The 27,438-nt window shown below is 43.9% G+C and overlaps 1 protein-coding gene and 1 long non-coding RNA gene across 2 annotated transcripts in view; both read right to left on the reverse strand.

Annotated features, from left to right (window-relative positions):
• Positions 1-1,056: 1,056 nt before the first annotated feature.
• LOC143694859 (uncharacterized) lies at positions 1,057-21,104 on the reverse strand. Its single transcript, XR_013183586.1, has 2 exons — positions 20,590-21,104; positions 1,057-4,361 (listed from the first exon to the last, which is right to left on the reverse strand). It is a non-coding gene; the product is annotated as an uncharacterized LOC143694859 (long non-coding RNA).
• A 440-nt stretch (positions 21,105-21,544) lies between these two features.
• CAB39 (calcium binding protein 39) overlaps positions 21,545-27,438 on the reverse strand; it is a 45,919-nt gene continuing 40,025 nt past the window's right edge. Inside the window, exons 7-9 of the mRNA XM_054638997.2 lie at positions 25,902-25,967; positions 24,927-25,070; positions 21,545-24,135 (exon numbers count right to left, since the gene is read on the reverse strand). Of these exons, the coding sequence (XP_054494972.1) occupies positions 23,947-24,135; positions 24,927-25,070; positions 25,902-25,967 (399 nt within the window). The 3' untranslated portion in view covers positions 21,545-23,946. The remainder of the gene's footprint in view (positions 24,136-24,926; positions 25,071-25,901; positions 25,968-27,438) is intronic.

The following is a 27,438-nucleotide window of genomic DNA, read 5'->3' on the forward strand; positions in this document are numbered from 1 at the left end:
AGCGCCGAGCCCGCCACGGGCACCGGGCGGGCACCGAGCCCTCAGCGCCGAGCCTGCCACGGGCACCGGGCGGGCACCGCGCCCTCAGCACCGCCCGCGGGCACCGGGCGGGCACCGAGCCCTCAGCGCCGAGCCCGCCACGGGCACCGAGCGGGCACCGAGCCCTCAGCGCCGAGCCCGCCACGGGCACCGGGCGGGCGCCGAACCCTCAGCACCGCCCGCGGGCACCGGGCGGGCACCGAGCCCTCAGAGCCGAGCCCGCCACGGGCACCGAGCCCTCAGAGCCGAGCCCGCCGCGGGCACCGGGCCCTCAGAGCCGAGTGCCCCCCGGGCACCGAGCCCTCAGCGCCGAGTCCCCCACGGGCACCGGGCCCTCAGAGCCGGCCCGGGCCCTGCCTGCCCGCGGGGCCCGGCTGCCCCAGCACCCCGGCAACACCGTCCGGCCCCGCTGTGACCGGGCGGGCTGCGGGACACAGAGCGGCTGCAGCGGGATCTTGGGTACGGCACGATCAGTACTGCCCGTGGCGCTGCTGCCATCGGGTCAGCAAAGGGGAAAAAACAAAACAAAACAAAACAAAATCCAGCTACCCCCGAGCCTGAAGCTGCATCAGCCTGCAGCAGATGGACACAGAGAGCAGGGGTTACTCCTCGCTTGGAGGCCACAGAACAGGACCCGAGGAGGAACTCGGGTGGCCTTTCCCCAGGATCAGCTCGGGCAGCACCGCAGATGGATTGCCTTCATCCTAGGTAATCCAAAAAATTGAAAAATCCATAAAATCCACAGTGATCCACAGAATGCCCCATCTGCGAGAAGCAGAGTGTGGCATGCAGAAGAGAATTGGGGGGAGGGTTGGGATACTTTTGTGCCACCAGATGATAGCTGGGGAGCAGCAGGGAGAAGAAGTAAACTTCCACAGCAAGAAGTAAAAAACACATGTTGACAGTTTTGTTAAGTAAAAAAGGGGAAAAAACCCATTATCAAAACCCTGTCTGCCAGTTACAGGTAATAAGGAAAGTAGGAAATTGTCAGTGGATAAACACAGCACTACCCTTACATTGATTTGGTCCACTTAAACATAGTATTTATTTATAATAAAGTTGTTATGAGCATTTTCTTTTGATCCAGATAGGTTCATTATGTACTGAGTGCTTTACATCATGTTTTGAACTAACCCATTGATAAATTAGTGCTAAATTTTATTTGTAAAAGGCATCTTTGGCAAGCATTCAACATTGACTCACAACAACAATTGCTCATAGTGCTGACTTACATTGTTCAATATTTGGAGCTGTTTAGTCCTCCCAGCATCCCACCCTGTGGCAAAAACTTACACAGGGATTACAACTTTTATCTCACACAGAGATAAGGGGCTGAACGTTTCCACAACAACCTCCAATTTCAGGAGCTCAAACTGAGACAAGATGGTCCCAAGTTGATGGAAATTGGACTGTTTACAGCCAGATCCAAACATCTCACAGTCACCATGCAAACCGGGAGACAGCCCAGCAGGGTGTTCCCTGCCTAAAGCTGTTAGGCAAATGCTAACTCTGCTAATAACATTTATGCTGTATCACACAGAGCCTTAGAGCAAGGAAATGTCCAGAACAGGGCAGAAATCCCCTTGTGTCCCTCTTTTAGGTTGTTTAGCCCACTCTTCTTCAGGGACAGCCCTCTGTGTGACAAAGCTGCCTAACCTCCTCTCCTCCAGCCTGGTGCTCCTCTGGGCAGCTCTTGTCTCAGAGGAGAAACCTAAAGCCAGGATGCAGCTGAGGAAAAATGATTACAAAGTCATACATCTAGTAAAAGCAGAGAAAGCTTGACACTAAAACCTTCAGTTTAAAGGCAGAAGATAAAGTTAGGGTTTGTTCTTTCCATTTATGTCTAAGGTGATTCTGGCCCCCAACCCTCAGTCAGTCAGTCTGTGGGACTAGTGGGACAAGTGTGCAGTCAGGAGAGTAAAGCATCCTTTTCTAATATTTAGGTCATTTGTGACAGATCCTGAGAGAAAGAGGCACAAGGCTCTTGATGTTCACCAGTGCTCCTGGCAGAACTAGTCTATTGATTTTCTCAGAGGCAAGCAAATGGGAAGGCAGCATCACACCCTGGCCAAGGCAGCAGTGCAGCACCAGGAGCAGTGACAGCGTGACTCTGCCCTTCCTTGACCAGGTGCTGGCCTGTCAGCTGTGGATCAGCCTGGCTCCTCTCCAGAGCACAAGTGATTTCCTGCTTCAGCTGGGGAGCAGCATTGATCAGCTGTGTGACACTGACATCGGAGTGTGGGTGTGGGGTGTCCCCAGCCTGGCTGTTCCCCAGCAGGAAACCTCCCCTGGCAGCCACTGCCCTCTGCCCTGCACAGCATCAGCTGGCCCCAGAAGGACACCCAGAGCAAGAACTGCTCCTGGTGAGTCACAGAACCTGCAGGATGCTGTAATGTCCATGTGTTCTTTAAAATTATTTTTTCTTTTATACACAGTAATGTGCACAAGTGCCTCAAACAATCCTCAAGTGTCACAGACATATTTTATGAAAAATCCTTTTGCTAGGATTTTTTCTCCTGAGAAGCTGAGAGGCCTCAGGAACAAAATGTAACCAATGGTTATCTGCTGCTGTGGAATGCAACAGGTGCAGCTGGGATTGGGCTCATGGGGTTGTTTTTAATTAATGGCCAGTCACTGTCCAGCTGTCTCAGACTCTCTTGTCAGTCACAATATTTTATTATCATTCCATTCCTTTCTATTCCTTTCAAGCCTTCTGATGAAATCCTTTCTTCTATTCTTTTAGTATAGTTTTAATATATAATTTTCTTTTAATATAATATATATCATAAAATAATAAATCAGCCTTCTGAAACATGGAGTCAAGATTCTCATCTCTTCCCTTGTCCTGGGACCCCTGTGAACACCACCACACTCGAGTTTGCAGTATTTGTGAACATAGCTGGAATACTGGAATATTACTTCTGCTGTACCATAAAAAAACTGCAGAGCTGACAAGGAAGGCAAATTATTCTCAGCATAACGATGAACCCAAAACAAGCAAAGGAAAATATCTAAATAATTATAAAATGGGTCAACATTAAGGGTGCAAACTGTTAAGCATCTTGACTTATTTAACATTTCATGCCTGGGTCTCAGTGCAGCCACAGTGTACTCCGGATTTCAATTACATCCCTGGATAAATGGCTTTGCAAGCATTAAGAAAAATCACCCAAGTTATCACAGGCCAAGTTTCAGACTAAAAGATTTCTCAGTAAGAAATCTGCAGCTAGAGGCTCTTCAGTTGGGGGCTTAGAGGATGAACACTGACAATGAACTCAACATTTCTAATGCTGCTAAAAACCATCTTTCTTGCCCTGCAGCAGAGAAGTGACATGCTGCTTACAGAACATCTCCCTCAGATCTACTGTCTTTTCTATTTTTAAGCAAGCAGGTTTCTATTTAAAACTGCCATGTTACCGACTTCCTTAAAGCCATCTGCTGGTTTATTAGTCTGTGACAATAAAGTTTCCATCTCTGAATGTAATTAAGTAGAATCCCACGGACAATTTAGTTGTCTGACCTTTCATTAAGAATAGCAGCATGGTAGCACTTCTCAAGAAATGAAGAATTGGGACCTTTATAAACCTTTATTAAACTGTCCTCTACCTTGCCACTTCTCACTTTTCAAAAAAGCACTCATGTAGAAAAACCCCAAACAAACCAGTATTACAGAAAGAGCACAAGATAACTGCTTTAATATATCTGAGCCAACCAAAATGTTTGAGCTGCATCCATTTCTGAGGTCTGCCTGGTGTCTTAGCTGTCGTCCCTCACTGTATCAGACTGGAAGGAAATGAGAATTTTAGAGTCCTTAAATCATTCTGCTTCTCCACTGCAGTTCCAATAAGGGCTTGTCCTAGAGAGCATGCCTAAAAATGAACAGAACTCTGTAATGTGCTGAAAATATTTTTATTTTCCCTTCTTATGTTTGATGAACTGAACAGAAATGTTTAGTTTAATGTTTAAAAAAAAATAAACTGTTCAAAAAATCATAATCATTCTTAAAGGAACAGACCACAAATGCAGAGGATGTACTCATGTTTTTTTGTTATTCCTGACCCAATTATCACACATAATTGCATGAGGTATAGCAATTACCTGTAGCCAAAGGCAGAGAATCAATCCAGTGGTTTCCATGGAAAGCTACAGCTTTCACCTGCAGCTGAACTGAGCTGAATTTCTTGTCACTCCTGGGTACCTGCCCCACCAGCCAGGGCAATGTGTCAATCCCTGGGACAGCTATCAGGGACCACATCCTTTATTCTTTCTTTTCTTTGAAAAAAACCCTGATGGTTCAGCAGCAGCAGGATGCCTTGGGCTACCTAGGAGGGTAAATGGAAAACTATTACCATTATATACTTCAAAAATAACAAGAGAGTAATTTTCTCCTAATAGTAGAAATTATCCTGGATTAGTCTCCCTCCTGGAAACTAGCAAGCTCCAGGTATCTTGGCTTTCTCTCTTTTACAAACTCTGGTGTATAAAAGGCCAACACTTGGCCTCCTTCAGCCAGTAGCTGAAAAAAAGTATTCACATTTCTAAAGGTGTGCACAGGCCAGGTGCACAATGGCTTTGACCTGAACAATGCTCAGTTAACCACGGCTGGCAGGACTGCTGAGAGCCAGAGCCAGGGGCTTGTTAACATTTGGTTGCCTGTTGTGGCACCAAAACCCCTTCACACGATGTGCCAAAAAGTGGGGAGGGATGGTAAGAACAGGAACAGAAAGTGTGGTTTGGAGACAGCACCCAAAAATAGCCAAGCTGGATTTTTATGACATGAGATAAGCAGGGAGCATACCCAGGACAGCAAAATTACCAGGAGTGTTGTAGTTTATACTTTTTATGATTTAGAGGGAGATTTTTCCATTGAAGTATCCACAATTTACCTGGAAACTTGTTAGGTGTTCCACAAATCAAATTACTTCAATTTTATATAATTTCTGGGACCAGCAGGAGGGAACTCGAGTTGGTGGAGAAGCACGAGTGAAAAGAACAGGATACAAGCCCAAGAGCCAAGAAAGCCCCACAAGTGGGAAGGGCCCTCTTTACATATGAATGCAAGTGTTAAACCACAGCTTTGGCACCGGGGAGAAAGGGACTGGAGGGAGATGCTGGTTTAGGATCAAAGGCTGGGGCTAGATTTAAGGAGTTGCTGGAGAAAGGGGGTGTGAGGTCCCCACAGAGTTCAGCTGCATTCCTGCCCCATTCCTCAGAGCCCCAGGTACAGGAGAAGATAACCTGAGCTCTCCCTGCCCTTTCCCTTCTGTCACCTCAGTTCTGGTTCTGTACTCCAGACCTGGGCTTTTTCTGTACCTGCACCAACCCTGAAATATTCTGCTTGTCTGCCATTGAAAGAGGCCACAGGAAAACCACAGACTGACCCAAAGCCCCCATCCTGCCTGCCAGGGACTCAGACCAGAAGTGGGGAGGGGATGTGGGGAGGCTGCCTTGTGCTGCCCCCACCACAAGGACTGTTATCTCCAGTCATTAGGCCTGGCAAAACCCATCCTCTGGCAGGTGCAGGCAAGTGTTCCCTCAGTGCCAGAGCAGTGTCTGAACCAACAGAACCATCGTGGGGGCTGCCTAGTGCAGATGCAGCACAGTACCTGCCTCACACGTGGGGGGTGAGGCACCACTGGCTCCAGTTTCTGTGGTGCTGGGTGCCCAGCCCCAAGAAAACGTGCCTGCAATTTCAGTTCTGAGCACAATGCATGTTTTAGTCAGCTGCAGAAAAGCCAGGGAGTATTAGCTTACACCAGCAGCCCCCAGTTTTCACCAGCTCAAGCCCATCCATCATTCAAGTAATGTACTGTGAGCAAAGGCCCCACCTTTTTATTCCTCAGTGTTCCTCTTCTTCAACAGGGACTATTTACAGGTGTATGGAGTGACAGAACATGGGGCAATGGCTTCAAACGGATGGAGGGCAGGTTTAGACTCAGTATTAAGAAGAAATTCTTTACTGTGAGGGTGGTAAGGCTTTGGAACAGATTGCTCAGAGGAACTCTGGATGCCCCATCCCTGGCAGTGTTTAAGGCCAGGTTGGATGAGGCTCTGGTCCAGTGGGAGGTGTCCCTGCCATGGCAAGGGGGTTGGAATGAGATGATGTCTAAGGTCCTTCCACCCCACACCACCCTATGAGTCAGGATTTGCTAAGAGTGAGTGACCACACTCAGCCTGAATAAAATGCTTTATGGCAAGAGCAGAATACACTGAAGGGAAAGGAACATGACACTGAAAACCAGCAGCATTCTCCAGCAGAGTTTAGGCTGGAAAGGAGGAAAGTGGCATCTGCCAGCAGCTTGACTGTTGAAGAGCTGCTTTGAAATCTCAGCTATAGTGACTGTGGTGCTCCATGACAGCCACGTCCTCTGAGGAGTCTGCTGCCTCTTTGAATTTGCACTCTCCATGAACATCTCAGGATTTTATGTTACACTCCTAGAGAACTATTGTTGCCTTGAACCCAAGAGGGATGAAGTATCACAGGACAGTGTAACATACTGATAATTCCTAGGAGATGGAGACTTTCCCCTTAACCAGATGCAGGACTGTGAAAGGAAGAGCCTAAATCTCCTCTGCTCTCTTTCACTTCTGTCTCTGTTGAAATTTCTGTCTGATGCCCCATCAGTGCCCAAAATATTTGCACAGCAGGCACCCTCCTGCTTGCCCTGGTTTCTTAGATTCAGTACTTCAGTGCCTTGCCTGAATACACTCCTGAAAATGCACACCAGAAGATGAAAAAAACCAAGAACAACAAACCCACAGCCAGCATGCTGAACAGAGGTGCAGATTGAAGTGTGCCACTGGGGACACAAGGCAAACACCTGCTTGGACATCCTCAGGTTTGACTTCTTTGGGAGGGTGACTCAGTGAACAACCCTTTTGTTGTTCAACAAACAAACAAACAAACAAACCTGCTTTGTCACAGCCCAAACTGCTGCAGATCAGGTGATGTGGAAGGAACCTGCCACCCCCTCAGCAGCATTTGACATCCCATCATACCCATAACTGAGTTAATACCAAACAAATCTCAGCATTGCACAGCTGACAAGGAGTTTGCAGTGAGAGACAGAACCACTCCTGTTCACAGCATCAGCACATGTTTACAAATTCAAGCAAGCCTGGAGTCAGCAGAACTGATCTAACCTTGCTGTGTAAGAATCCTCTGCTTCACAGCCCAAATGAAATAAAAGCCAAAGCAAGCAAATTAAATTACATCCAGTAATTGCCATGCTCCTGTTCAGAAGGCCTCAGGGACAAGGGAATGAAGATAACATCTATGATGATGTTCAGTGATGTTGTTTCTTTGAAAACTGGCATGTGCCATGGAGGAGAGCTGCCCATTGATTAGAAGAGGCTCATGGGGTCAACTTAGACTCCAGCACATTTAGAAGTCAATAGTGCCAATGGACAAGCAAGGGAAAATACACTTGGGTTAGTTCTAATGCAGCTGATTACATGGGCCCAGTGCTCACACAGCTGGAACAAGCTCTCCACACTCTCTTTGTGTCCCCTACACTGCTTGACAGCTTTCTGCCAAGCAATGAGGGCAGCCCAAATCAGAAGTAGATGCCCCAGTTCACCAGCAAATGCCCAAACTACAGCACAACCTTTCTGCAGCCACCCTCTCTTTGGAGTGTAGGCATAGCAAATCCAGATGACTTCATGCACAGAGCACCCTTTAGTGGCAGCTTCCTTTCCCTGGGTTTTTGTCTTCAAGGCCTACCAAAGTGTATCCCTGCCCACCAACCAGCCCTGTTCCTGGGAATGTGCATTCCACTTCCATCCCACACTCGAGAAGCCATCAGCTGGCAGAGCATATGGACACAGCTCGTGCCTGTTCTGCCAGCAAAGACACTGGTCTGCAGAGCAGTCAGAGTCTTGTCACTGCCCAGAGGCAATATTCAATATTTGCAGGTTGCTATTACAGCTGGAGTGCCATGAACAGATCTTCCTCTCGTGCTTTTTCAAAACACCCAACACAGCTGCAGCAACAGCTGCACAGTTGGTTGTGCCAAGGGCAGGCAAAGCAGTTTCAGTCCTGCAGGGTGGGACACCAGAACACTCTCCTGAATGTATCAGACAGGACTGGGGTAACTCTTTGGGGTATTGCCACAAATTTGCCTCTAAGAAATGGGCTGCTGTATGTTGTGGCTCCCCATTTATATTGAGATTTGTCTTGGTGTAGTCCTGGGGTGCACATGTCGGCCCTGCTCTGCCTTCACGGTAAATCTGCAGTGCCCTTTGTGAGACAGAAAGTTGGCAGCCTCATTTTTAATCACTTCTGGGTTTGATTTCATCAGTGTTTTTCCAGATTTTTGTTTATACCTTGTAAAATTTTCCAGAAAGCAGAAAATCTGTTCAGTCAGGTCACATTGTGAAGGATATGCCAATTTGTCCCTCCACAAGTCACCATGACATACTCTCCCTTGTCCCGTTCTTCTCTGCCAAAGGAACTTAAAAATCTCTTGATTTAAGGAATTAAAAATATATAGGAAATAAATATATATAATAAATGCTTATTTTTTAATTCCTATACTTACAAATATATAAGAATTCTAAAATCTCCTACTACCAATATTGTCCAAGTGGAAAAGATAACACAGTGTGGGACTCCTGAGAACACACACCCAACTCCTTCACAGTGATCAAAAAGAAAAACTCACACTCTTGTTAGGAGCTGCTCTCCCACTCTGTGCCCTCCTGACTGCTGGCCCATCTTCCCCAGATCTCAGTGAGACACCCCATAATATGACCCCATGAACATCTCCCACCCAGCAGCATTGCAGGGGGATCCCTGGATGAACACACTGCACTATCCATGAGCTGAAAGCACTGTATGGATTAAAATTCCTTCTTTTCTGGGCCAAGAGAGATGCTGCAGTGCCCCACAAGGCAGCACAGGCCATACACAGAATATCCACGTCCCAGACATGACCCTGGCACATCTTTGCATGATGGCAAAAGAATGTGAGAAGTCCTTGTGGATACCTAGCATACTAGCATATATTAATATATATTTTTATTTTTTTTTAATTGGCTCTAGCTCCTCTGAAACATCATCTTCCATAGTGAAGGATGGGCCTAAGAGGCAAGACTTCAGAAGGTGAAGAGCAATAGCATGTCTTTATTTTTTCAAACATCTCTATCCTAAGTTCAATGTTTGAGCATAGACATCATGTGTTTTCCAGGACACAATTTCAAGGAAAAAACAGACAATAAAACCTGTACTCCAAAGTCTCATCTCACAACCCACGTAAAAATTTTAAAAGGGCAACAGACAGGGCAAGAGCACCTAAAAACAATCCTATTAGTAAAAATTTGTATTTGATGAGCAATGCAGGCTGCAGGTTACTATAGCAGCCAGATCCATCACCTAGGTGACCAAGCAGCAGTGATATCAGCATTAACCTATCCCTACACCCAGCCTCACACTGTGCACGTTTGCAGCCTCCCATTCCTTGGAAGGTTCTCCTCATACCAACAGATGGGCAGCAGCAGAGCATATGGGCAGTCTGCAGGAGGGGTGACTCTCCTCACAGCACCAGCCTGCCTTGCTAAGGAGGATTATTTCTGACAGCAGCACCTGTGGAAGTGCTGGCCACTTGAGGCAACCCACATGTGTAACCTGATTTACTACCAGAATAATAAGCAGCAACTTGCCTGAAAGCTCTTTGGAAAAGCTTCTGATGGCCAAAGAGTCCACTGAACGTAGCAGAGGGCCTGAAGCAATGTCTGGAGGCATTGGCATGTGTGTCTGTGGTCACAAGGGTTTTCAAGATGAAGAAGAAACGAGAATGTTGACTCCATGATCAGAAGGCTTGATTTATTATGTTATGATATATGTTACATTAAACTATACTAAAAGGCAATAGAAAGGAAAAGGTTTCTTCAGCAGTTAGCTAAGCTAAGAATAGAAAAGGAATGAATAACAAAGATCTGTGTCTCAGACAGAGCAAGAGCCAGCTCTGCCATGAGTGGTCAAGAAATCTAAACACCGACAGGAGACCAATCACCTGTTGCATTCCACAGCAGCAGATAACCATTGTTTACTTTAGTTCTTGAAACTGCAGCTTCTCACAAGGAAAAATCCTAAGAAAGGATTTTTCATGAAAGATGTCTGCGACAGGCAAGGTCTTCCCCCAAGGAACCATGACTTTTGGGAAGCTAAACTTTCAACAAGGAACACCAAATCCAAAAAAATCCCAAATCAATACCTTACCTATTCCATGGGAATTATCTGTTCCAAGTAAGATGTTTCTCTAATGTTGCACTGATGCTGTTTAACTCTGGGTATCTGAGGAACACTCCTGAGTAGAGATGTGTTTGTTTACAACCAAGCAACACATCACTGATTACAGGGACAGATTCAACTCCAGACTCCTGGAAAATACTGACTTTTTTTCCTAACAATATTACATAATTGGTAGCTTCTGTAGTCTAAAGGGATTTTGGTTGCTTGGGCTAAAGGAAATTAAATGGAATGAAGATTTTTTCCCCCCTTTTGTTAAAAGCTGCCTTTATATCCCATCGAGAAATTACCCGAGACAGAAATCTCTTTTCCTGCACTTTGATAAATAGGGATGACTCATTATTTCCCATTTTGCTTTAAATATCCTGCCATCCTTGTGGTTTGCTTTGTTCAGCTATTCTCTCAGCTTCACACAGCACCTGCTGTAATGGCACAGGAAGCCCTCTGTGGTTCTGGTGCCCTTTCAGTGCATCCCCTTATCAACAGAGCACTCTGACCTTTACACAGCCCTCACCTCACTTACCCACAGACACCTGCAACCCCCCCAGCCTTTCTTTGATCACCACTTCCTAGGCACCAGCAGATCACATTATCCTGGCAGAGCCAAAAAACATGTCCTACCTTTCCAAGCCTTTACCCTCATTGAAACACACTCAGATTTGGGGCTGCAGTTTAAATTGGCAAAGTAGACTGAGCTGTTGCAGCTTCATTGACAATTCAGGAGGTGGGGAAACTTCTTCAGTCGAATTTATTTGTTTGAAACCTAATTCCTTGTTTGCTTCCTTGTCTTTTGCTCATCTTTCATTGCCTATTGCCCCCTGTTCCTTGTGCTCAGCAAAGACAGTGGTGTCCTTTACCTGTTTATCCATGCACAGGTTGAGTAAAGACCATTGGAAGCCAAGCCCTTTGGAATCCTGGAGAACAAAAGAATAACTGTCTTCCTGATAAAGCCAGTTTTCTTCTCTGTCTCTCACTGGCTGATGATGGGATAACACCAGCAAAAAGAAAACAAGATCAAAGTCATAGTGCTGGATCTGAGAATATAAAAGAAAAAATTTCAGAAAGAAAGGAACATTGGGCAGATGAGAGAAGTAAGAAATGCATTTCTGCAGCAAAGGGTATTTTACACTGAGGCTAGACAAGGGCAGAAGATTCTAGGGAAAAACAGGGCCTCTGTGTTGCAGGGAAGACATCTACTGGGGCCTGAAAGATTCAACCTCAACACAGAGAACACTTGAGCAGTGCAAAACAAAAAAATAGGAGAATGGAAATGAATAAATGTTTTATTGTTAGCTGAGAACTGGACATTCTTTGTTCTTGACAGATGCAGCTTGAATTTTGCAGAGCTTTTTTATCTGCTTGCTTTCCTCATGAAAACTCCCTTCAGAGGTGATCCAGGAGTGCCCAGGGGCTCCCACCCTGTCCCTGCAGAGGCTGGAGCTGCCTGGGGCTGAGGCTCAGCCTCAGTACAGGAGCCAAAGTCCAGACTCTGTCAGAGGGGGACATACCTGCCTTGATTTGCTGATGTCAGAGAGGGAACAGTGTGACCTGGAAATTGCAGAGGGACAAGCAAGGTGAACAGAACACATGGATGCAGTCAACTGCTCAAGAAGCTCTCCATGTTTCTTGTCTGTGAATTATATTAAAAAATGTTTATTTAGTTCATATCCTTAGCAGTCCTCTTCAGAGGATTGGGTATCCAAGGTCAGGATGCCTTTCACAACTTTAATGAATAACTGCACGTTAAGCAGTGAATTTAATTAAAATGCATCACTACACTGAAGAAAATATCCAGCCCTTGTGACATTGTGCAATAGTGCACTCAGTGTAGAGATACAAGATAAACAAGGAACACTCCGACCTTGTGTATCATCCTGCATGACTTAACTTCCCATTACTTTTCACATTTCTTCTTTCCCAAATCCTAGTTACATTTATACATTTAGAAAAGATAACAGGCTAGGTGAAGTTTGCAGAACTGCCAACAGCTGCTCAGGTGGAACTCTTGCCATGATGAGGTTGCAAGCATGCTCAGCTGTGCAGAAAGAAAACTTCCTCATGAAACATCTCACTGCTCTTTCCTGCAGGAGCACTGGAATATTCAGTTGTTTCCAACTCCATGCCCCTGAGAAACGAAATGGGTCCTAAATGCTGTAATCCCATTTTGACTTTCACTCTTATCACTCTCAAAACCAAGACTGCAGCAGGAGAAGGCAGCAGGATTTTGTCTGTTGCTGCAAAGTGCAAAGAGCAGCTCAAGATGGCAGCTGAGAGGCAGGAATGTAAAGCTTTCTCTTTTCTATAATGACAAACAAGAGAAATGTTATTCATCTGTGTCTGTGGGGGGAAGGCTCCCACTAGAGAAAACCCAAAAAACCAGGAGAGAACTGCCTGAAGAGATCATGAAAGGAGACCTTCAAAGGCAGGGGGCAAAGAACCTTTGGATTACTTTCTTCCCTTTTTATAATGCATAGAGGACATTAAAGAGGTTTTTCAGTAGTTCTCTCTTATTCTAAAAGGATTTTTTTTTGCTCCTGCTTCTTTTTTACATTAAAAATTCAAGTCTTGCCTTGAATAGAAGGCTCTGAGGCAAACAGCATCAAAGACATGCACAAGTCAGGATCAAGTACATTGGGAAGGACATTTGGTTTGTGCCCATCTTGCACTGAACTCTTAAGGTTGCAGATAAAAATAAAAAAAATTGAAGATTCAAAAACCAAACCGAATTTAGTTCAGTTGCAACAAATACTTTTAGAATAGAAAAAAAAGTTAACATCTTTAAATTACTAATGGTTTAATTAAAAAAAAAAATATGTGCCCCCAAAAAATCACAGGTGTGTTTGGGCAGAAGAAACCTACCCTTCATACTCAAAGTGAAATTAGTGATAAATAAAAATAGTGATAAATAAACCACCTTTTCATTGCCTTTGTGTCATGGTGAATAGGGTCTAAGTTACCTCCTGAAACAGATTTGTATCCCACACCCCTTTCCTGCTGAAGGGAAAAATATTCCTGAGCCAGCTGCTCTCTTTTCTGGGCAGCAGCAGAGCTGTTGGACAAGGACTGGAGATTACTTCTTGTGCAACAACAGAACCAACTCCAAGTCTGTTGTACCTACAATACGTGCCTACAAGATGATTTTCTTTTACTGCTTGTAGGAGCAGGAAACCTCTCAGACCCTTGGGTGGTGAAACTATCTGCTAAAAACATAAAAATAAAAAAGAAAAGCATCTTCTTGTAACACAAACATGTTGGATTTGGAAGTCAGCAAGAGGAAGCAGAGATGGTGCATCTGATGACATTTTCCCAGTTTCTTTCTCAGGGTAGATCTGAGCTTTCAATCCTGAAGTGTTATTGTAACACTTTTTCCCTGTTCTGCATATGTGGTTTTGGTGGATTGCCTACTGAATATTGAGTTAGGGATGCTGAGAGCCTGCCTGTGTTCTCCAATTCCTGTGGCTATGTTGCCCTAGTCAGAATTAAATGATACATTACACCCTGAGTCACCCTCTGCTAATGCCTGCTAGATGTTTTCTGGCATCAAGGTTTAGAATTGGAGCTCATTGGAAATTTTCCATAGGGGAGATTTTCTGTTTCTGAGAAAACAGGAATTTTCCATGAGGGGAAAAAGAAAGGTTGTTTCTGCCAAAAAAAAATTGAAAAGGTTTGTTTGCAGAGAGGATCAAAAGATAGTATTTCATTTTGAATTGACCTGGACTAAGCAAAGTGCTCAATGCCCCAGGTGATCCACGTGAATTTTGGATACTTGCTGGTGGAGACAGTCCAGCCTCAGACAAAGAGGGGGCTGTGAGTGCAATTTTCAGAGGGCCCCGTGTGACTGCTGATTTCTGACAGCCACGAGTGTCACAGGTGCCTGCAGGGCAGGGCAGGGCAGGGGTGACAATGCCCCGGTTACACAGCAGGGTTCCAGAGCCCCATGCAGCATCTCCAGCACTGAGACACAGACCCAGACAGGTTCTGCAGTGAGGGAGGAGGCACTTCCAGTAACCTCCAGGAGCTTTCTGAGCATTTCCATCTCCAGACCTTTTCTTCTCTGCTGGAACCACTGCCTCCACTCTTCCCTCCCTGTTCCCTCCCAGCTCCCACCCTCTTTCCTCACCCCTCATACCCCAGGTGCCACCCTGTGACCGTGTTCACAGGGGTCTGAGGATGAGGGAAGAGATGAGGATCTGACTCCATGTTTCAGAAGGCTGATTTATTATTTTATGATATATATTACATTAAAACCATACTAAAAGAATAGAAGGAAGCATTTCATCAGAAGGCTGGCTAAGAGTAGAAAAAGAAGGAATGAATAACAAAGGCTTGTGTCTGCTCCACACTGGAGCTGTCCCCTCCCTGCCTGGCTGCCCTCACCCCACAAAGGGGCACAGACTGTGCCCCCCACACCTGTGCAGCCAGTGCTGCTTCCCACCAAGAACCTGAATGGGAGACAAATCCATTGATGCTCTCCAGTCCTTTGCCCCTCCAACAGAAGTTTCTCCTACAGCTGAAAATGCTCCCAAAGCTTGGTTTTCATTTGTTTCTTTTTGTTTAAAAACAAAACCACACAACCTCTCATACTTGTCTAAAAGGAGGCCCCTCCTCTGCCCTCCCAGTGCCCATCAGGAATGCCCTGAGATCTGGAGTGTCTGGACTGCCAAGCCAGCAGTAATCTTCTTTCCCTGTTTCAGTGGGCTCTGGCTCAGGCCACAATATGCAGATAAACACCAAGGAAACAGATCCCAAACCTGAAACTGCTCTCACCATGGACAACCAGTGCATGACCCAGATCTGGTTCTGTGACTTTGCAGCTCTAGGGGCAAAAAGAGATGGAAAACTGCCCACTTTGGAGCCTTCTCTGAAGTGAGGAGAACCTCAGATCAGAGCTTCCTGTACTCTGTCTGGGTAGGGACCTTCTCACTTACCTTCTGCCTCCAGAAGTGAAAGGCCACACAGCAGGATAAGGACATTCAAAGTAACATCTTCTGGCTGTCACTGGACTTCTGTTCCCTGGTCTATGAACTTCCTTCTTCACTCCCCTTCAAATAAAGCAGCACCTCCCTGCACCATGAATGAGACCCTGCAGACCACACATGTCCAGCAGTTCAGCAGCTGCAGGAAGGCTCTGAAGGAAGCAGAACTTTTGGGCAGCACTGATTCCCAGGAGCCTTCAGCCAGCTCTGAACTGTGCCAGAGGGAAAGGCTGAGAGGTGTCACATGCTGGCACAAAAGCAGCTCCTAGCAAGCAGCAGCTAACAGTGACACAGCTGAGCTGCCACCCCCAGGGCTCTCCAGGGCAGGTGCAGGTCAGTCCTGGGCACAGCCCTTGTGGAGCCCCACTTTGGGGAACTCTTGGAGCTCCTTTGTCCCTCTGCTGGAGCAACTCAAACACTGCTGGATTTGCCTTTGCTCTCCCTGAGAGTGCTGAGCAATCAGGCAGGCAGCACTGCAGGCTCTGGCTGATGCACTGCAGCTGCATGGGAGCTGCAAGGGTCACTCTGACCAGGGCCATGGGGACAGAGGTCACTCTGACACTGCCACTGCTGCTGGCAGCACGGGGCATCCAACAGCTGCAGCAGAAAGGGCTGGAACTAAAGGGCTGAGAGAAGAGTATCAGTGATGTGATCTCTGTCACAGGGTGACACTGGCACTGCCTGACCTGCCAGCTGACCTGACATCAGGGGACACTGTCCCAGCCACCCCCTACAGCCCAGAAGGCTGCAAATGTCCCTGACAGAGCCCATCCCTGCCCTCAGAAACCAGAGCTGAGTGCTCATACAAACAGGGCAGCAAGCAGAGTTCCTAAAGCACTTTATCCTAAAGCTTTATCAATCTGTTATCAGCTGCAGGCACTGAGTGCCCCACACAGCTCGTGGGGGTGTGGAGAGCACCAGCACTGCCTGGCACCAGCCACACACCAAACCTGTCAAAGCAAAGGGGCCCTTGGTCAAACTGTGCCACTGCTGCTCCCAGCCCTCTCCTCATCCCCATGTGCCAGACAGGGCTGAGCCCCACAGCTGCAGCACCTGGGATCTGCTCTCACTCTATGTCCTGATAACATACAAGTAGCATTTCCTACAGGAGATCATCTTACCTGCAGCAATGATACTGGATGTTAAACTCTTTACACCCAGAATAAAAATGATCAGACCAATGACTGCATTTCTTACAGGCAATTACAGAACAGTTCCTCAAAAATACAAAGAGCCCCTTGAAAAATGAGCTGAAAAGACAACTGGCAGAAATCAGAAGGGAAGGGCAAGAGTGAAAGATGTGATCTGCCAAGAGGATTGGGATTTTCTAAGTGTAGAATCAGACTCAGTAAGAGAGAGATTGACTAACAGAAAACAGAAGTGCAGAAAATATCCTTGATGGACTTGGAAGTTGAGAAGCAAGGTGCAGGAGCATCAAAGGAAGAGCTAAAGGTTTAAACCATCTTACATCCCCAGAGCAGAAACAGCTGATGAGGCTGAGCACACAAAGGAGTCAAGGACAGGTAACACAAAGCTGCTGCTCTGCTGCAGAACTGCATCTTTGCTCAGCCTTCAGTGCTTCAGTGCCCTGTCCTGCTCCAGGCTCTGTGTCCTGCTCCAGGCTCTGTGTCCTGCAGGTTTGAGCTCATCTGTGGCATGAGGCAGGAGCCTGCACAGGTCAGGTCAGCCTGCACAGCTTGGGGCAGCTCAACCTTCTCCTCCTGGGAGCTGCAGAGCCTCCAGAGCTGGGGGCAATGAGCCAAACCCAGCACTGGGGCACTGGGCTCTCACCTGCCTGGCAGGTGTTTGTCAAAACCAGACTTGAGTCTGCAGCTCATTGTGAAAAACCATCAGCATTGCACTGATCAATGCAAGCATTATCAACTCCTAGGTTCTGCAAACCTTTATTAGTAAAATAAGACTTTCTTTTTGAAACTGGGATGTCTAAAATTGACAATCACTCACTGTAGCCATGAATTTTCCCATCTGAACCTTAGAGCAGAGCACCCCACAAACATGACACCAAATGTTACTAATTACCAACCTGCCATGCACAGTCAAGTCACATAATTTACACCATCAAGGCTGACAGAAAAAGCATTGCTCAGAAGAAACATTCAGCTAAAAGGAATAACTCATAACTTAATGCTCTCTTAGAAGTTTCTGCACAAAAAATTAAATTATCCCGAAGTTAGCTTTCAGGTTACTCTTGTATCAAAGATATAAATGGAAAACCTTTTAAAATTGCAAAGCAGCAGTAAGGAATGATTTGTGTAGTATTTTAACATTTTCATTTTTCTCACCACGTCTCTCCCCTTCCACCTGCAGGTTTCACCCAAACTTGGTGAACACACAAGCCAAAGACTGGCATTAGAAATGTGCAAGCTGGGTTCCTGCTTCCCAAGTCACACCAAGAATCAAGAACACTTTCAGCATCTGCCCATCATAGCTTTTTCACACTTTGGTGCTTGTCAAGTACCTGTTTTTTAAATTAGATGAACTGAAGCCAAAATTCCAAGCCTGCCTGTATAGAGTGCAGCATATTCCACATATTGCATTCTGATGGCCTTGAACCTAGGATTGCAACAAAAATCACTTTTTAAATTACATAATAGATATTTTCAAGCTACTGACAAGCTCCAGTGAACTCATCTTACACTGTTCCATAGGTCTGTAACTATCCCTGCTATGTTTGCTTTATCTGTGTTTTTTGTCCTTCTAGAACATCCCTCTGTATGATTTACAGCCAAGATCAGCCCTCACCTGCAGCTCTGTGTGTTGTAAGGGCTCCTCAAACCTGCAGCATCTGCAGCACCACCAACTTCAGCCCAAAGGATTTCCCACCTGCTCTGCCCATACTGGGTTTGTGGGACTGTTCTCCCAATTCAGGACACAATTGCTAGGGAAAAGAATGTTTTAGAAAAGGAGAATTATTGTAAATCCTTAAATGCTGTTTCCACACAATGTGGATGTTAGCTGGCACAAGCCAGCACTCTGTAATTCCAGAGATGGAAGGTGAGGAAATTCAGCAGCTGCAGGCTGAAGCTTCACAGCCAGGTGAACCTTTGCAGGTTTTTACTCTCTCCACACTGTATTTCTCAATCTGTCTGGATGCCCAGAAACCTGAATTACAGTCTGATTTCCCAAACTGTCACTTTTTCTTTTAATTCCATACAATCTGGAGATGCTGTTAAAGACCTGAGGCCAGCAGCTTGGCTGGCTCACATCTCAGTTGTTTAAACTGTTCAACACTGCATGCCTTATTTAGATGCCCTGAATTATAGTTACAAAGGCTTATTTACTAATGTTGCACTAGACAACATTCTTAAAACAGATCTAAGAAACCTATACAGCTTTTATTCTTGTTTTATGCTCAAATAAATGCAAACCTAATCCTTCCTTCAAGTATCTGAATAACACTAAGCATATTAAATTCAGTTCAACATTTTTGAATTGTAGAACCTTGTTAAGCAACACTCACATTTTTATTACCCTGAGTTTCTCCTTGGTGGGATGTGAGGCACAAGAGGAAAAAAGAACTCTTAATGGGATCCTCCATGACAGCTCAGCACAAGGAATTTGCAAGGGAAGAAGTGGAAAAACACCTACTGATTATTTAATTTCAGCAAGGAGAACAGACAACTGCAATCATTTATTTTCTTTTTTTTCTAAACATATCCCACTAAAACATATTTAAATTGTATTTTTCTATTACTGCACACTGTTTATATGTTCCCTCATACCAAACATAGCCTCCAGGTGAGTTCTGCAGTGCTGCCAGCATCAGGAACACCTTAGGCCAGTGGCACCCAGGTGCTGTCACCTCCAGCCATGGGACACCCTGGTTTGGTGCACATAATCCTGCACATAATCCATTCTGGATTGCACAGCCCCAGCACAGCACAGCTGCAAAACTCTCCTGCAATGGAAAACCTTCAGCCTTAAGGGTCCCTTTATGGAAAATGAGGGTACCAGCTCTGGCCAGGGCGTTTCTGAGCAAGGAAACAAAATATCCTGACTTGTGCAAATCAGAATCTCCAACAGGAGACCTCTAAAAAAGAGCTTGCCTTTCTTTTTTGTTGTGAATACAATACACTCACCAAAAATCTAAGCTGGCTGTATAACTTGGGCTTTTGTGGTGGCATTTTTTAAAGAGAGGTGCATCAGCAGATATTTCAAAACAGGAAGCAGAACACAGAGGACCATAGAATGGTCTGGGTTGGAAGGGACTTTAAAGATCATCTCAGTCCAGCCCCCACATGGGCAGGGACTCCTTCCATTAGCCCAGTTACCAATTTTAGCCCAGTTACCACTCCCCCATTACCACTCCCCATCAAATCACCACTTTGGATTTGAAGCAGCTGCCTGATACTGACACTTTGTAGACGTTGTATGATTATTCCTCTACATTTCTATCCACTGCTGAGGATCTTACTCTTCTAGAATATTAATTACAATCGACTTCCAATCCTTAGAATCTGGTTTAAGCCCAGAGAAAAGTAATAAACATAATCCTATTCATACTGGCCCTATCACTGACCCGAAGCATCCTCCATCCAGGGATGGGGCATCCACAACTTCTCTGGGCAACCTGTACCACTGCCTTACCACCCTTACAATAAAAAAAATTCCTACTATCTAATCCAAACCTGCCCTCTTTCAGTTGAAAGCTATTCCCCTTTGTCCTGTCACTCCATGCTCTTGCAGGTAGTGTCCCTCTCCATCATTCTTCTCTCATGAAACAGCCAATTTCCTTCAAAGAATGCAATAAATTGATGCATACCACTGCTCTCTCCTTTCAGCATTTTTCCAGGTTGTGATTTGTGGGATGTTTTGACCTGCCTCTAGTCACGTGGGATTTGAACTGGATCTGCCCTGGTACACTTGTAAATACAGATTATATATGCCAGAAGCAACTTTTCACAAGTTCAGTGTGCTCAGATGAAGCTAGACAATGATTTAAGGAAAGATGTGAAAGAACAGGGTAACATTTCCCTCATTATGATACTGACCATCACCTTGAATTACAATGTGCTGGAAAACTAAAATAAACAGCACTTAAAACTGTCTGACAAAGGCCAAACCCTTTGGGGAAAGGAATACAGATGGATCAGAGAAATAACCACAAAGGTGACAGAAAATAAAGGCACTGCACCCAAAGAGATGGCACCAGTGAACAGCCATGGATGGGGGGAAAAGCAGCACAGGCAGGGAAATAATTCAACACAGCAGCCAGCAAAGGGGGAGGGAGAAGGGGAAAAAGCAGAAGGAAAGCTGATGAAGTTGCCTGCAGGGAATAACTCAGAATAACAGAGGGAGACTCACAGAGAGCAGCTTTGTCCCACGGTGATCCCACAGCTCCAAGGACAGCTCCTGCTCGGGGTCCCAGAGATGCCAGCTCAGAGGGCAGGTCCTGCTCATCACCTCTGTGGGGAAAGCAAATTTTAACCAGTCAGGGCAACACCTCCTTGCATTTCATGTGCTTCCTCCCACCAGGGCCGTTTCAATCACCTCATCAAGTGCCCAACTTGCCCACTCAATTAACATTTGCCATTTGTCTGACCAGCTGTACTAATTACCCCTTCCCCCTGCAATCTGGGATCTTCCTGTCTGTGAGGGAGAGAAATGCCAACATTTTCTACAGAGGCTCAAACAGCTGTGGTCTCTGCTGGGTGCTACCAAAGACCAAATATTTCTGTCTGCAAAGTTAATTATGTTCCTGAAGGGCAACCTCCTGTTCAGGAATGTTGCTGAACAAAACCACTTGCAGAAGCTGCACCAAGAGCTCCTGGATGCTGTTTAAAACACAAAGTCTCCTGATGTTTGCCACAGTGCAGGAGCTGGGGCAAACACATTACCTGTGACAGCAGCTCCAGAGGCAGCCAGGAGACCCCAATGACCAATTACAGACTCGGCTCCTGAAAATCAGAGAGAAGTGAAGGGCCAAAAATTTATCAACCAACCTTATCAGGGCCTGTCTCCAGCCAGGATACAGGAAACAGCATCTCCTCTTTGCCCTTGCCAAAAAGAAATAGAATCAGCAATAATAACACAACAAGGCAAGGGAGGCTACCAAAAATGAATTAAAATTGATTGCATCTTTAATACAGCACTTTGTCTTAATTCTTTAAAAATGTTTGTGCGAGCCAGAGTTTCTCATGACTTAAAATGATTTTGTATTTGAAAGGAAGAAAGCTGAGCCACTCTAAGGCAATAAGGGAGACCTGACACACATCCACAAGAAACTGATCCTCTTCAGTAATACAGTAAAGAACACACGTTTTTCTTCAAAATTTTATTTTAATTTAAATTATGGGGCCAGCCAGATTTTTTGGGTACGAAACATTTTCCTCAGGAGAAATGAAATGCTACCACGGAAATAGAATTACAATTGTATACATCTCTTATTATTATAAAAAAAAAAAAAAAAAAGAAACCAAAACAAAAACCAAAAAAAAAGCTTGCATTTAAATATGTTTTAGTAATACCCTTAAGCCTTCAAGCAGATAAGAAACCACTTCCAGAACAAGTTTTTTAATATGAACAGCACATCGAAGGAGCTTTAATTTAAATACAACTTCTTTTCGAAAGCCAACATTCAAATGTTTCCACATATTAAAAAAGTCACCATAGCCATTGATTCCAAGGCCTACTATAGAGAAACCTCTATCCCAGTCCAAATGTTTTCACTTCTTTACACATAGAAATCTTTAGCACATCTACATCTTTCTAAAGAGGAAGCCTTACATGTTATGGTGAGTAACTTGGCAAATAATGTTTCCTCCACTCAGCTATGATAAACCAAAATATAACAGACAGTTAGTACTGAGCTACAACACCACCTCATGCCAGCTCTGCCTGGCATCTCTGGGAAGAGTCAGCTATTTTCTTTCCTGTAAGCAAAGTGATTCTGTTTGCAAAGGACACATTAAGAACCTTTAAAAGACCAATTTCAATGTTAAGAGCAGTATTAACCAACCGAGTGAAAACACTCAATTCTCTGGAGCTCTGGGATTTTCCTTGTGAAGGCTTTCAAATCAGCTCAAACGTCACTGATTGTGAAATATTTCAAATGGGAAGAGGACAGGAAGCAAGAAACATTTTCTGTAGCATTCACAATCATTCAGTCATGCAGAATTGGAACTTCCAGACCCCAATCCACGAGTTTTTGCTTGGTTGTGATCTCAGCGTTACTATATGATGGATAGATACAATTTTAATAACATCATTTAGCTATATTTAGTAGATTCCTTTTGTATGGTCACAGTAACAAAAACATGGTGCAAAATCAGTTGGGTTTTCTGTTTTTATAAATACTGATAGTTTGCAGCAATAAAGAAGGAAATCAACAAAAATGAGATCATTTTGTTATCCTAGGACACCTATGGAATTGCTTCTGGAGGTTGGAGGGAATGAAATCACTCACACAACTATTGTACTGAGTTATTTCCTGTCAGAAATGATGCACTGCAGGCTCCCCAGAAGTCAGAGGAATCAATATTAATTGAGCATAATCCTTGCCATTTGCAGAGCTGGTGAGCACAATGCTAGTGTAATTAAATAAGGCCAATATTATCTGGTCAGAACAGAGCAGAAAGGGTTCCAGTTCTCTGGTTCAGCCTACCCTAATTGATGGCACCCCATTAGACATGTGAATACAAAGGATTTGTTTGGGTTTGGGTGTTTGTTTCCTTTTAAATGCTGCAGTACTTAAGATTGTTAAATCAGCATTTCCATGTGATCTGAAGTATTCAATTACATATGAGCATTCATTTTGCAAAACTCAATATTAGGTAATAGTTACAGACTAATACAATAACATTCCTCTGCTGTACAAATTAAATCATATTTTAAAGAAATGAGCAGCCTAGGAGTTATATACAAAAGAAACCAGCAAGCATTGTTGAAATGAAATGCAAAATGTCACTGCTAGGTCTACTGTCTGAAATACCTTTAAAGTAAAATTAACAAAACCCCTTAGAACATATTTCCAAGTTTACAACTCAAGTTTCAGAAAAATCAAATCATGTCCAAAAAAAATTCTATAAAGCAGTGAAAGGCATATATACATTTTCCTTATGAACCTTGAGATTTCACTCCTTTAAAAGTTGCTAAGTTTCGATATCAGTTTATTTGCAAGACAACTGTTTATCCCAATAAGCTCACATCTTAGATACATTTCCCCTTTGATTACAAATAAAGCACTGCACATTTTTTTTTTTTTTTAAATCAAGGCATATAATCTTATACTATGGTGCCAGGTATGCACAGGTCACATTGTGCTCATTATCTCAAACAAGGTAAGTGCAAACATACAGATTTATTCAGATTTGCAAGCATGCAACCTGTTACTTAACTACATGAATACCTTCTCTCCTAGACCAAACTAGTATCTATATGTTTGCTTTCACGAACCTAGAATCTTTCTTTTCAGGACTCCTAAAACAAGCAGTGTCTTTGAACTCTGAAATGACACAAATATCAAGAAAGTCCACATTGTGCAAGAAAGCAGCAGCTATGTTTCTCACCTTGGACTAAAAATGAAAAGAGAAAAACAAAAACCGTTCACTGAACAGCAGATTAGCAGTAATGTTCCTCATGAATCGATAAGAGTGCCTGATGCTGAATATCTAACAGCAAATGCTGAATTTGGGTTTAATATTTTAAAGGTTTATTGGAGTTTTAAGCTTCTTGCTGTGCTGGTCTCTTCAAATCCCTGATCTGTTTAACTAAATAGGTCTTCTCATCATTAAATTGTTCGTCCTCGGTCCTGTCATTCTGAAACTTGCTGAGGAACTCAATAAGTTTGGTCTGGTTCTTTAGAAGGATGTCTAATATAGGCTGTGTCTTGTTAGGATTGGCTACAAACACCTGCAAGAAAATAAAAGGCATTGAGCACAACAGCGAGAAACAAAAGGTTAAGTTAAAAAAGAAATTATCTACCAAAATACTGAGGATGATCAATTAAACCCATGTTTTAATTATTTCAGTATCCCACCAAAATACTTCACGTTTTTTAATAAAATTACTTTTTTTTTTTAATCAAGGCATAAGCTGAAGGTCAGTACCAAAGTAAATCCAGTCTGTGGGAGGTGACCAGCCTCTGCAGAAACCACTGAAGACACTTTATGGTTAAATTCTATGGCAGATGCATGGTTTCATATCATGTGCAGCATCTGATGGCAATCTCACACTTCACTGCAAAGTTTTAGACCTCCAGTTATAACTCTCAGCTGCCTGTCTCCTGCAAAGTCAGAAGCCATCTGGCACAATGTTCAAATTACAATCCAGGTGACCTGAGTGAAATACTGCTCTCTTTCAGCCATCATGCAGTGTGACAAAACCACTTTTGAACTCCATGATTTTGTATGGAATCATGCATCCCTCCTTATCTTAATGCATTCAATGCCAAAAGTTTCTGAGAGATGTTACTCTGACAACCACATGGAAGTCCCTAAGTGGTTTCTAAATGGTTTTCAAAAGATATCCAAGATATCTATTTGTAAAGATGGATCATAATCAAGCAAACATTAGTGCTCCCTTGATTTAATCACTCAGCAGACATTAAGGTCAGCTCCATTTAGGCTCAGCTAAGCAGTTTACTCAATTAAACAACATCTGGTCAGATTCCTTCTGTTTCCTGGTGGGCTTTTGTCACATACCTTGAACACATGGAAGGCCTCAAACTGAATGTTACGGCTCTTGTCTCGTAGAAGGTTCATCATTAGTTTGAGATTTTCAGGTTTACTGATGTACTTTGTCATAATTGTGAAGTTGTGTCTGTCCAGTAACAATTCACCGAGAAGCTGAAGGCAGAAAAGAATGAAAAATGAAAAAATTACTAACAGAAGAATCAACTGGTATAAAAATGCTTTCAGAGCCCTGAAGTGGTGTGGGGCTCTGTGATGCAGCACCAGTGGACAGGAGATAAAGTAGCAACACAACTAAGTGCCCTAAATTTCCATGTGCAGGTGCACATTTTCCCCTCATTTCAACTACACAGTTTCTCCTTTTCCTCAGAAAGTGAAAAATCACACTGTTCCCCCTTGTTATGAATTGCAAAGAGAAGTCTTTCAATTTTTTCCCCCATGACTTCATTATTTTTTCCACTTATACAGAAGCTATTCAGCATAGAAAGAATGCCTTTAAAAACCTCAAAAACCCAATAAAACTGGTTAGTATATCAAATTAAATACTGCCTGTTCTTTTGCTACTTAAAGGGTTTAAAAGGATTTTGCCCACAAGGATCCCCTTTGCTGCAAGATCTGCATTGCATTTATGTTCACTATTTCTTACCTACTTGAATGTAAGATCAGTATTGCTTTAGGCACATCATGTGAATCTTTGTTAAATTATTTAAATGTAACCAGACTTGTTGAAGGAAAAAAATCAACAAAAATAAAGAAATTTGAGGAGCCATTTTTTCATAGGGAGAGAAATTACTGTGGTCTGTGCTGGACATTAAGATATGTAACAGCTGGAATAAAAAAATTAGCTGGTCCCAAGAATTAAAATGTCTGAAGAGTTAAAATAAATACTGTTCAAGGCTGTTACAGAAGCCATTTCAAATAAAGTTAACTCACCTTGAAAATAAAGGGAATCTCTTTGCATTTCAGAAGAAAATAAAAATGCCTTACCTTAAGTGACTGTCTCTTTGTCACGTAATTTTCTGAATGAAGTAACTTCTCATATTCACTGAAGAACTAAACACAGAATACAGAGAAGGGTTAGGACTTTTTCAAGTGTCACAGGCATCTTCTTCCAAATTATTGCAACAAAGTGGAGAAGATGCAAATCCCTAACAAAACCAAACAGAATCTGAAATCTCAGTGGGTTCCTGTAAGTCACTACTGAGGCTTTTAAAGCATATACAAGTTAAAAATTGAATATGCTTTAAAAAAGATGTATTTGCTTTTTCAAGAGACTTTAATGTTTAGATTCCCAGGGCAGTGGAAGGATTTTCCTCATTATTTCTTAGAGAAACAGGCAGCCCAGAGCAGCCCCCATCCCTGAGTGCCCCAGGCCAGGCTGGATGAGCTGTGAGCAATCTGCACTTGGTGCCCCTGGCAGGGCTGCACCAGGGCAGGTTGGAGGGGACAGCTCCTGTAGCCCCACATTTCTCCTCACAGAGAAAAGCAAGGCACAGTTCTTCCCAAGAATATCCTTATCTCATCTGCTGTGCCTGTGTTTGTGCCACAGCAGAATGCACAGTTCTGGGCAGGGTTGAGTGCTTGGCTGTCACTGACATCTTTTCTGAAAAATCCCTTTGCCAGGATTTTTCCTCCTGAGAGGCTGAGAGGCCTCAGAAACAAAATGTAACCAATGGTTATCTGCTGTTGTAGAATGTGGCAGGTGCATCTGGGATTGGTCTCATGTGGATTGTTTTTACTTGATGATCAATCACAGCCAGCTGTGTCAAGGCTCTGAGCAGTTTTTATTATTCATTCTTTTCTAACCTTCTGATGTCTCCTTTCTTCTCTTTCTTCAGTATAGTTTTAGTATATCATTTTCTTTTAATATAATATAATATCATAAAATAATAAATCAGCCTTCTGAAACATGGAGGCAAGATTCTCATCTCTTCCCTTGTCCTGAGGACCCTCAAACACCCCCACACTTGGCAGATTCAGTTGAGATGCAATGTAGCACAGTGTAATAGAATACAGAATAATATAGTATAATAAAGTCATTCATTAGCCCTCTGCTATCAGTGGAGTCAGATGCATCGTTCTCTCCCCCTGGCCGGGGTTCCCTGTGAATTCCAAATGCTCCCAATTCCCAGGGGCTCCCTGGAAAGCACAGCACGGGCTCCCTCTGGAGGAGAAGCCAGGCTGGCTCCCACAGGACCATGCTCAGTGGAAGACTCTGATGTCTTGCACTCACCAGAGCAAATTGATTTTTCAATCTGTGCAGGGTTTTTACAAATGCCCAAGGGACCAACTGCAGTTGAAATTCAGTGTGTCAGAACGTGAGGGCATCACCGAGTCAGGGAGGACTGAAATAAACATTTCCCTTGCTCACTCTTTAGGTTTTTTAACATTGTCAAGTTTTACTGTTCATGAGTAGTCTAAGTTTCATGGCTGTTACATTGTTAAATACAGTTTCACTGTCACTTTTTTTAGAAATGCATTGATTAAAATCTCTTAAAATTTCAGAAATGATTACACAGCAAGA

The sequence above is a fragment of the Agelaius phoeniceus genome, chromosome 10, assembly GCF_051311805.1.
Source record: "Agelaius phoeniceus isolate bAgePho1 chromosome 10, bAgePho1.hap1, whole genome shotgun sequence".
NCBI classification, from domain to species: Eukaryota; Metazoa; Chordata; class Aves; order Passeriformes; family Icteridae; genus Agelaius; species Agelaius phoeniceus.